Raw genomic sequence first — 12,102 nt, forward strand, 5'->3', positions numbered from 1 at the left:
TTTTGTGCTTCAAAGGACTCCACTGAAAGAATGAAAAGGAAACCCACAAATTCAAGACAGTATCTGTAAATCATGTATCTGTTAAGGGACTGGTACTCAGAATATACAAAGAACTCTTAGAACTCGATAATAAAAAGACAACTCAATTTTAAAAATAAGACTAGGGTTTGAATAGGGATCTCTGAAAAGATATACAAATGGCTTAATTACATGAAAAGATGCTTAATTAACATCACTAGACATTGGGGACAAGCAAATCAAAAATCGTAATGAGATACCACTTCACACCCACTAGGATGGCAGTAATATGGAAACTTCATACATTGTTGGTGGACATGTAAAATGGTGCAATAACTTTGGAAAACAATTTAGCGGTTTCTCAAAAGTTAGAGTTACTATATGACCCAGCGATTCCACTTCCATGTATACACATACTCAAGAGAAATGAAAATACACAATAACTTATATATAAATGTTCATTATTCATTAATAGCTAAAAAATGGAAACAAGCCAAATGCCCATCAACTGATGAATGGGTATCAAAATGCAGCATATCCATATCACAGAATATTATTCAGCTTTAAAAAGGAACGAAGTATTGATTCATGCTACAACATGGATAAATCCTGAACACACTACGCCAAGGGAAAGCAGATACAAAAGTCCATATACTGTATGATCCCATTTATAGTAAATGTCCAGAAAAGGCAAAACCACAGAGACAAGAAGTAGATTAGTGGCTGCCAGGGGCTATGGGGAAAGGGGAGGGTGTGGGTATGGATGGAGAGCGACTGCTAACGAGAGAGTCTCTCTTTGGGATGATGCAAATGTTCTGGAGTCGGACAGTGCTGATGGTTGCACAGCTCTGCAAACACACTAAAAGCCACTGAATTATACACTTTTGATATATGAACTACATCTCAAAAACAGCTGAGAAGGAATGGTCCCACTGCCCTCAATGGATATAAATTATGGTTCAAGTCCTTCAACCACACTTCTAGACACTCACTACTTTGAAGATCCCAGCCAACTCAATTCTTCTTACTCTCAATTAATAACCTCACATTCTACCTCATCTAGAAAATTAAGCACTCCAGGGCCTTCCCATTATATAATTATCCTCTTCCCCCTATACTTCAAAAATTTCCGTCTCTAGGGACTTCCCTGGTGGCACAGTGTTTAAGAATCCGCCTGCCAATGCAGGGGACACGGGTTCGGTCCCTGGTCCGGGAAGATCCTACATGCAGTGGAGCAACTAAGCCCATGCGCCACAGCTACTGAGCCTGCGCTCTAGAGCCCGCGAGCCACAACTACTGAAGCCTACGCGCCTAGAGCCCATGCTCCACAACAAGAGAAGCCACCGCAATGAGAAGCCTGTGCACCGCAACAAAGAGTAACCCCCGCTCCCGCAACTAGAGAAAGCCCACGTGCAGCAACAAAGACCGAGTGCAGCCAAAAATTAATTAATTAAAAAAAAATTTCCCTCTCTATTGGCTATTTCTGGTTTTTTTTTTACAGGCTCCGGACGTGCAGGCTCAGCGCCCATGGCTCACAGGCCCAGCTGCTCCACGGCATGTGGGATCTTCCCGGACCGGCGCATGAACGCACGTCCCCTGCATCCGCAGGCGGACTCTCAACCACTGCGCCACCAGGGAAGCCCAGTTTTTTTGTTTTAATTGAAGTATAGTTAATTTACAATGCTGTGTTAGTTTCAGGTGTACAGCACAGTGATTCAGCTATATATATACACACACACATATATATTCTTTTTCAGATTCTTTTCCCTTATAGGTTATTACAAAATATTGAGTATCGTTCCCTGTGCTATACAGTAGGTCCTTGTTAGTTATCCATTTTATTTATAGTAGTGTGTGTATGTTAATCCCAAACTCCTAATTTATCCCTCCCCCCTTCCCCTTTGGTAACCATATGCTTGTTTTCTATGTCTGTGGGTTTATTTCTGTTTTGTAAATAAGTTCATTTGCATCTTTTTTTTTAGATTCCGCATATAAGCAATATCATATGATAGTTGTCTTTCCCTGTCTGGCTTACTTCACTTAGTATGATAATCTCTAGGTCCATCCATGTTGTTGCAAGTGGCATTATTTCATTCTTTTTATGACTGAACAATATTTCTATATGGAGCCTCTTAGAAGAATGCTCACGTATACACACTGCTTCCATATGGAAACACCCACTGATTTCTCAGCCCACTACCAACATGCCAACGCCAATTCATTCATTCAGTAAAAATTATTCTTCTGCCATTTTTCCCCTGGGCCTCCACATTACTTTCACTTACTTTTCACATTACTTTTCACATTACTTTTCCTTATGCCTCTCTTCTTGGCCTCTGTGACCTCGTCCTTCACACATGCCTTAATTTGATGTCCTATCTTCTAAATATAGTAACGACTCCCAAATCTACACGTATCTCTAGTCCCTTAGTTTCAGACTCCTGTACAACAGCTTTCTGCATCCATCCGCTTGGCTGCACTTCAGAACCTAAAACTCAACCAGTCTCTTGCGTTTCTTCCAGGCACGTACTACATCTTAGTTGTAGGTGCAGTGCATGGCACGTGATAAGCACTGACTAAATATTGTTGAATGTCCAAGAATGGAGCTCATAATTTCCCACACCTCCACCCTAAAACCTGCTTCTCCCACGTTTCTGATCTCAGTTAAGACACCAGCACTCATTCACTCAGTTATCCAAACCAGAAGCTTTGCAGTCTTCCTATATTTCCCAAATCTCAGTTGCTTTCATACCACCTTGACAAGTTCTTGCTGGGTGTGTCTAGACTGCAAGGCCAGAAATGCTCTTTACCCCACCCACCTCTCAGGAATGTGTTTGCAGCCAGCAACCCTCAGGACAAAGAGCAGGCTTGCTTACCACGTAAAAGCAATCGAGTCCCCCAGCTCAATGCTCCTCAGATGCAACCCAACCCACTGCCTGCACAGCATCCATCTGGACCCCTCCATGTCACCCCTGTGGGATTTGCAGGCAAAGGGAACCGCTCCTGCCACCTGCTGCGCCGTAAATCCTCTGACCCAAAAGTCCTGTGTCTTCCTCCAGCATTCATGAAACAGAAACAAGCTAATGTATTAGCTTGTGAGCAAGATAGAGACACAGCTTAATTTACCTTCCTAAAGCATCACTTTAACAGTGCCACTGCTCTATTCAAAAACCTATACATTTGCGACAACACGCATGGACCTTGAGGGTATTGTGCTAGGCGAAGTAAATCAGACAAACACCACCATATGATTTCACTTATATGTGGAATATAAAGAAAAAAGAACAAACAAAACAAAACTTACAGACACAGAGGACAGACTGGTAGTTACAGAGCGGAGGGGGTTAGGGGTGGCAAATGGGTGAAGGGGGTTAATTGTTTGGTAACTGGACTTATTGTTATCCTGGTGATCATTTTTTAGAGTTACCTTGTACACCTGAAACTAATATACTGTTACATACCAATTTTACCTTAAAAAAAAAAAAAAACCTACAGTGACTGCACTCCTCCAACCCTGCCCAAGACCCTTCTGAACCTGCCTGTACCTCACCCCTCTTCATACCCCTCTGCTGCCCACAAACCTCGTGACTTCAGTGAGGCCACCTTCCATCACTCTTCTCATGCCCCACTCCCTATATTCTTCCAGCTTTTCCAAGAAAGAACAGAATTTCAGGGCTGGGGCTCTGGAGCTGAACTGCCCAGGTTCCAATCCCCAGTTTCTCCACTTGATAGTTATGTGATTTGGGGCAAGTGGCTAAGCTTGTTCAAGTTCCCATTTTCTCATCTGTAAAATGAGTTATAAATTCTTCCTAGCATTTTTGTGAGGATTAACCTAAAATAATCTAGTTCAGTGCTTGGGACCATGTCGATGCACAGCAACCTCTCTTTAACTGTTAATTATACAGATACTGTCTCCTTCCTGCTGTCTGAATTTTTACAGCTAACTTCCTCACTGTTCTTAATTCCTACATCCATGTTTTGCTAAGTCCAGCAACTCATCTTGTGCACCCCACCTGCCATGCCTTCCTGTCAATTGCCTTCAACCCATGCCTCATCATTCTCAAGCCCCACCCCCATTTCTTTAATTCATAAGGCACTGCCATCATTGCTTTGTGTACTATACTCATAACTGATTCACCTGTGTATCTTACTACCAACAAGACAGTGAGCTCTTGTCAAAGATCATGACTTATGCTTCTCATATATCCTGCACATCTTTGAAAATTACGCAAGCTCAGGAATGCAACGCCCCTCTAAAGATCATCATGTCTGATAGAGTAGTAAAAGCACAGGTTTTAATGGCAAAATAGGTGAAATTCAGGCTCCAAAATACTGGTTTTGTAATTCTGGGAAAGTTACTTAACCTCTCTGAGATTCTGTTAAAAAGAAATTCTATAACTACCTTTCAAAGTTTTGTCTGAAGAATAATGTATAAAAAGGAATGAACTGTGTAGCTCACAAACAGAAAGCTCTCAAAAAGTAGCTATTATTTTTTTCCTCAATCAACACATGTTAAATTGAATAGGCGAATTCATTACTACCAGCTTTTAAAGATACCTACAGCTTCTGAGAGCTAAAGCCCAGGACCAATTAAGTCATGGATTTCATGTCCCATACACCAGTTAGTTTCACACACTTCCCTAATGACTACACTGCTTCTCTCAGCCAAGCTTTTTTAAGAATATGCTTTGTTGAACACAAGGGGAAGCTGATCAGCAAGCATAGAGATCAATAACGAACCCATTTCCCTCACTAAACAGCTCAATCCATCTGCTTAACCAATATTTTTGCCAGTGGTTTCTTCCATCTTCAGAACTTAAGAAATGGAAAAGTTGACGTTAGTCATTGTTTTATGGGGGGGTGGGGGGTTAAAGTAATGCCAATTCAAACAAGTTTTGATTTGATTTGATAAACTTGTACTTTCTTCTCCAAACGCCTCTGGCCCTATATGTATCAATCCCATTTTTCAGTCACGGAGTTGACAGCAGAAACAAAAGAATGTTGTGATAGATGTGTGTCTCATCCTCCATTAGCATCTCAAGCAGATGCTAATAAAACAAGCATCTTCTGTTTCAGAAAATATGTCAGAAATTTCCATCCACAGTCATCCCTAATTCCAACACCAGTTATCTGAGAAGGCTTAAGAACCACCAGTGGGCTCAGGGTCAAAGACTCCTTCCTGTTTCAAACAGATTCTCCCACCCAACCCTGCACCTTGATTCCCAAGGATCACCTGTTTTCCTCACTGACGGGCCAGGGTCTTCCAAGCTTCCTCCTACTTCCTCAGTTTCACCTGTCTTTTGATTCACAACTGCTCACTTGGTTTTGACTGGTCTCCTTAATCTTCCTATTCACATGGCTTCATTTCCACCACACGCTTGTAAATGTTTTCTAGCTATACCCTGAATCAGTTACCTACCCAGGCTTTCAATCTTGCCCTGAGATCTGGCGATCTTTCTCCATCATGCTTATGTCCAAGACCCACACGAAGTTCTCAAAAGCTAAACAGAGCACATGGACCAGCCACCCTGAAGCCAGATTTCTGGGCCCCCTGCAACTCCGCCTGACCTTCCTAATCTCAGCCTTCTCCAGTTAACCTCACGGAGCACTCCTCCCTGTGTTAGCACACACTAATCTCATCTCTGTGCCTAAACTTGCCTGGCTCATTCCTGTCCCCTTGCCTTTGCTCTCAGGCCATACTTCCTTCTCAGAGAACCAACTCCCCACCCCTCCCACCAGGCACCATAAGCTTCCTCCCTCCACAGAGAAAGAAGACTCCCCTAATCACCAGGTTTCCAGGGATCCTTCACTCTAAATTCCTACATCTCCCTATCACTCACCTGGTACTTTTAATAACTAGCAATCTGCTGAAGGTGTTTACCTTTTAATCTTATCTTTTCATGTGACGGTCATTTCCTTATGAGCATAAACCATAAAGTGCACTTTTAAAAACTGAATATTATAATACTAGACAACACTAAGAGAAAGTTCTTAGGAAATAAAATTCCCCCAACAAGATCAGTCTCATTTTTTCATGTTTCTTTCTAGCCCTTGCCCAGTCCTGTTTACATTTTTAACATAGTAATAATCATAATAGTAGATTCAACCATACAGTTATACATACTGTTTTACATTCTGCTTTTTCTAACATAAAAAAGTCTTCCTTGTTAAATGGTTTTGATTTTCATTTTTAACGTCTATATCTTATGCACTGAGAAACTAGACTGTGATTCACTTAAGCACTGACTTCTTTTCCTAGTTAGACATTATTCTTTATGTCTTTCACTGTGTTGATTCTTCTCCGTGATTTTCACTGCATCAAGTACTGAAAAATTCAAAGCAAACCGTTGAGAAATACCTGTTAAAATAAATTTATTGTCCATGCTTCCTAACACCTGAAATAACCCATTTCACTGTTTTTTCTCTCTAGCTAAATTTCTAATGTAATTTCCGGTTTCATCACCTTAGGCTAGGTAGACAGCAAAGATATTTCCCAAACACTTTTTATATAGATTTATTTATTTTGATAGTTAATCTCATACATATTTAAACACTGGAAGCCCCTTGAGGGAAGGCAATAAGATCCCATATTAAGATAAGGTAGACACCTGGCAGGCGTTCAATAAATATTAAATATTTTTTAAGCCATCTAAAGTTATAAAACATCAAAGTCCTGAACAGGAGAGTGTCGCTGATCTAACTAGTGCCATCAATTATGCTTGTAAAACTTTCGGCTCACTTAATAATTTCACTGGTTAATAATGTATGAATGGGTGTTCCTTACAGTTTACAGGACACAAAGAGGTTACCTGGTGAGCTGTACAGGTCTGAGAGATGACAAACAGAACTGCAAACAGAACTCCCAGATCTCATGACAAAACAAGCTTAACCTCTTTTACTTTAGCTGTTTAAGTTCATACTTCAAATGAAGAAAAGCAAAAACAAAAGTTGTAGTATTAAAACTACATAAAATTACATATGCATGTAAGTACGACCTGGAATGAAAATAAGAAAATGAGTGTGAATTGTTAAGGTGAAAGAATGTCAGAGACATTTTCCTTTTTATTTTTTGTTTTCTTAGTATAATGTTAAAATGTATAACAAGAAAAACATTCCCGACAAAAGCATATTCATTAGTCATTACAATTCTTGCTATTATTGAAGTAGGGCCTAATGCTGAATGTTCAAATAACTAAGTTTCCCAAGCCCACATGTAATTTAGCAAAAAAGACTGAAACACTCTTAATTCCATGATAAATGTTAAATAATAAACCAATTATCTACCTTAACACCTAAGCACAGTCAGATACTGAATCACATGAAGGACTTAATGGTACACTAGAAGCTTCTTGCAAATTTCAGATTTTCCTCAACAAGTAGCTAATGTGATTCCAACTATCAGTCTTTAGAGTAAAACTACATTATCCCAGGAACCCATTCTCATCTCATTCTCATTTGTGAAGAGTGATTTCTGAGGTTGCTTCCTACACTAACCTGCTAAGGGAGAAACAATTATGACTAAAAGTTTACTATTCATCAGAATTGTATACTATTACTTAATTCATTAATTTTCCCGGAAGTAATAATTGGTCACAGTAATAATTTTTTTCAAAATTACCGGAAAGGGATATGACTTTGTTTTAGCCTTTTTAAGCAAACTCTACACAGCAGTATAAAAATCACTGGCTTTAGAATTCCACTCCATTGTATTCCACAAGAACCTCTAGATTTATGTAAATGACTACTTTATGACAAAATAGAAATAGAACCACTTTTAATTATCTGTAGTAATCACTAAAAAAAAAGTCCATGTGCATTCAGGAAATGTGAGGCTAGGTAAGAGACAGCACTAAATGAATCAGAAGGCAGTATACCACAAACAACACGCTTCTACTTATAGGGTAATGGATCTATGCATAAACCTTAATTTTAAAATGAGTTCAGCCAAAGGGACAACTAACATCTTTTCCAAAGCTAAAAGTATTATTCTAAGTACCCCTTGAACCTCTGATACTGACAATTATTACAATCTAATCAATGTCAATTTATAAGTAAAAAGGATAGTGCTTCCCCTGGAAAACTGAAACTCAAGGTTGGGGGAGGGGAAAGAGGAAAGAATTTTAATTATCCAAGATAGGTCTTTGGTGGTGGTGAGTTAGCTGCCTCTTTTTAGCACTGGCATTTCCCAAGTTTTTCGTGAATAGGAAATTTTTTTAATGTGCCGAAATCATCCTTTCAGAATCAAATCCCAGCTAAGTTGTGTTTTCTGCGGCTTGGTGTTTTGTTTTGTTTTTTTTTAATCACTGTGATGGTAATAAACTTGAAGTGAATTGAAATAAAGCTGCCTGAACACTCGAGGACTAGAAGCTTTTGGAAACTGTCAGAGTTCATCTAAGTTCTTTCATTTTGTCAGAGCATGGAATTAATGAGGCAAAGGTTGAAGACCCAAAACGTGAACTCGTTGAGAACTTAAAGTAATTAAGTTCTTAGGGAAAATTCTTGTGTCATCTTGACAGCCTTAAGCCAAGCAGGGACAGGAGGAATCACCAACTCCAAAAAAAAAAAAAAAAAAAAAACTTCCAAGAGGACAAACCTAGAAAGCATGTTATCCTGTTGAACTGTGTACCTCAATATATACCAAAGACAGCAAAGACAGCTAGAAAGCAACTCCATTTCTACACAGACTTAAACAACACAACTACAGGGTTTCCCTGGTGCCGCAGTGGTTAAGAATCCGCCTGTCAATTCAGGGGACACGGGTTCGAACGCCTGCGCTCTAGAGCCTGCGAGCCACAACTATGGAAGCCCACGTGCCTAGAGCCTGCGCTCCACAAGAGAAGCCACCGCAATGAGAAGCCCGCGCAAGGCAACGAAGAGTAGCCCCTGCTCGCCGCAACTAAAGAAAGCCCGCTCGCGGCAACGAAGACCCAACGCAGCCAAAAATAAATATAATAAAATAAATAAATAAACAACAACTACAAACAAAGAAGTTGCGAAAATGACTGAGAAAATGATTCTAGTACTTACACGAATGATTCGCATTAGTTAAGAGCCTTCTCAGCTGAAAAGTCATTTCCTGGGACTATAATGATCCCACTAGTATCACCTGGTATATATAGGAGGTGTTTCCAATATATCTCACTTAAAGTAACTTGCCCTGTCACGCTGCTAGTTAAGCATTAAAGCCAAGGCCCGGCCCACCTCCTCTAACTTGAGTCAGGTTTTCTCCATTACATTTGACTCTCTAAAGAGGATTTAAAATATACTGTTTATCTGCTTTCTCTACCCTCCCTGCAGAATTGAGAGAATGTCTGAAAGATACAATTTCACAAGAATCTTGGCACCTAATCTATTTATTGTTGAGAGATGACGAAGATGACTTCAAGCAAAAACAAAACTTTCTTAACAGTCAAGAAAAAGCGGGGGGTCGGGGGAGGGCAACTCCTCTACCCAAGTTCAATCAAAGGATTTACAAGTCTTCATGACAATCCAGGTTAAAGGAATATAAAGTGAAAAGCCAAGAGGAAGGACTTTTGCACTAGACTGCTTTCTCAGAAGTAACCCCAACTCCCTGCCCTTCTTCCTGCCACGGGCCACAGAAGTGCGGGGTCGGGGCGCCCGGGCCACCGACATGGGGCCTCGGGGTCCCCGGCTGTCCCGGGCCAGGCCGGAGGATGAGGACCCCAGGGCGGGGGCCGCGCTGACAGCTGGCGGGCCGAGAGCGGGGGCGCGGCGAGGCGCGGGACCAGGGGCCGGGTGGGGAAGGAGGAAGCGAGCCAGGGGCGCGGGCGCCCTCCTAGAAGGGCAGGGAGACAGGAGGGCAAAAGGGCGGCGGGGCGGGCGCGCCGGCGGAAGGGGCAGCGGGCCGGGACATGGGGCCCGCGGCGCCCCGGGACGCGGTGCGGGCCAGGGGAGGGGCGTCCCGAGCAGGCGGGGCGGGCACGGGCGACGAGGTTTCGGGGTGCGCGGGCCGCCCCCCCACCCCGCCCAGACACGGACTCCAGGGGCGGGACCGGCCGGACCCCACACGGCGGCCGCGGCCAAGGGAAGGGCGCGCCAAGCACCTGCCGCCTCCGCCGCGGCGGCCCCAGGCGCGCTCGGCTCTCACCTCTTCGGTTCATGGGTCGGATCCGGACGGCCACTTTCACTTTGGAGTCCCCCATCCTGCCGCCGCCGAGGCTCTCGCTCGGCTTCCGTCTGCCGCGGCCACCGGGCAACTCTTCGGGGCTGACCGGGCGGGAGGGGGCTACGGGCGAGAGGGGCGGGGCCGGGGCGGGGCCTGCGGAGGGGCGGGGCCGACTCGGGGCTCCCGGCGGCGCCCCCGCTGCATGACGGGACTTGTAGTCCCTGTAGGTGGTCGCGGGCAGAGCCGCATAGGTCCGGTGCGCTTCCCTCTCTGGAGCTTGTAAATACCTCTCTGTTTCTACGCAATTCTTACTTACCTTTACAGTTAGTACTGAGACGTAAGCTGTCGATGAGCTGATGTCTCACCTGAAAACAAACAGTTGAATAGATGGCACTGGAGACCTTGCGACCTCTCTCAGACTCATTTCCTGCCAATCTTAGTGTTTTATCCCTGGCTCAAATTATTTCCTCTGCCTGGATTGCCCTCCCGGCCGTGTTTGCTGAAATCAGCCTTCAAGACAAGTCAAAAGTCACTTCTGGAGGTCTTCATAAATCCACAGGTTACCCAACCCACCCCCTGCCCCCCTTCCAGTCAAGACCTTGGGCTCTGGCATCAATCTGGGTTCAAACGCGCCCTTAGCACTTTCCAACTGTGTGATCAAGGCAAGTGATTTGACAGCTGTATGCTTGTCTTTTCATATGTAAATGAAATACCTACTTTATGGGATTGTTGTGAGGTTTAGTGAGTTAATGTAGGTAAACCTCTTAAAACTCCCAGGCACAAAAGTGCGCAATAAAAGTCATTATTTTTGATTTGTTATAGCATTTATGCTGCAACTATTTATGTCTCTCCTATTTTTGTTTTTTTTTTTTTTTTTTTTTGCGGTACGCGGGCCTCTCACTGTTGTGGCCTCTCCCATTGCGGAGCACAGGCTCCGGACGCGCCGGCTCAGTGGCCATGGCTCATGGGCCCAGCCCCTTCGCGGCATGTGGGATCTTCGCGGACCGGGGCACGAACCCGTGTCCCTTGCATCGGCAGGCGGACTCTCAACCACTGCGCCACCAGGGAAGCCCGTATTTTGTATTTTTAAAACCATATCTTACATGTGTAGCCTTGCCTGTAGTAGAGACCCAGTAAACATTTATTGCATGAATGAATCAATGACTCAGTGAAGCCACACTAAAATGTGCTTTTTGTTAAGCCCTAGCAGAAATGCTAACTGGTGGCCTGTGGGCAAGATCTGACCTGCAAACATGTTCTATTTGGCCCAACGTTATTGGCCAATGCATGAAAACTGGGAGATTTTTACATGCAATGCTGGGCCTACATTACATATTGGGAATATCAATAGGAAATGAGTAGCAGTGGCCACCTTTATAAGAGGCAGTTCCGCTTCGATATGTTTAAATGACAGAATAGAACTCAGAACAATTTTACAGATGAGTAAATACAGAAAGCTGGCAAGACTTGCCCTTTTACCAACCATCCTATTGTTGAAATAGCTTCAATACAAACAGAGTTGTCCAACAAGTTAAAAACACATTTAAGAGACTATATAGCACAGGGAACTATATTCAATATCCTGAGATAAACCATAATGGAAAAGAATATAAAAAAGAATGTGTATATATGTATGTGTATATATATATATATATACACACATATATATGTATGTATATATGTATAACTGAATCACTTTGCTGTACAGCAGAAATTAACAAGACATGAAATGATCCAGACACAAAAAAAGCAAGCCCTGTATGATTGCACTTATATGAGGTACCTAGAATAGTGAAATTCAGAGACAGAAGGTGGAATGATGGTTGCCAGGGGCTGGGAAGAAGGGGAATAGGGAGTTAGTGTTTAATGAATACACAGTTTCTGTTTGGGAAAATTAGAAAAGTTCTGGTGATGGATGGTAGTGATAGTTGCACAACAATGTGAATGTACTTTATGCC

The 12,102-nt window shown here is 42.8% G+C and overlaps 1 protein-coding gene across 1 annotated transcript in view; it reads right to left on the reverse strand.

The window, feature by feature from the left end:
- KIF13B (kinesin family member 13B) overlaps positions 1 to 10,252 on the reverse strand; it is a 186,663-nt gene extending 176,411 nt beyond the window's left edge. The window contains exon 1 of the mRNA XM_082842622.1: positions 10,127 to 10,252. Coding sequence (XP_082698748.1) covers positions 10,127 to 10,181 — 55 coding nt within the window. The 5' untranslated portion in view covers positions 10,182 to 10,252. The remainder of the gene's footprint in view (positions 1 to 10,126) is intronic.
- Positions 10,253 to 12,102: the final 1,850 nt, after the last annotated feature.

This window comes from Leucopleurus acutus (assembly GCF_964270905.1).
Source record: "Leucopleurus acutus genome assembly, chromosome: 7".
In the NCBI taxonomy this organism is placed as follows: domain Eukaryota; kingdom Metazoa; phylum Chordata; class Mammalia; order Artiodactyla; family Delphinidae; genus Leucopleurus; species Leucopleurus acutus.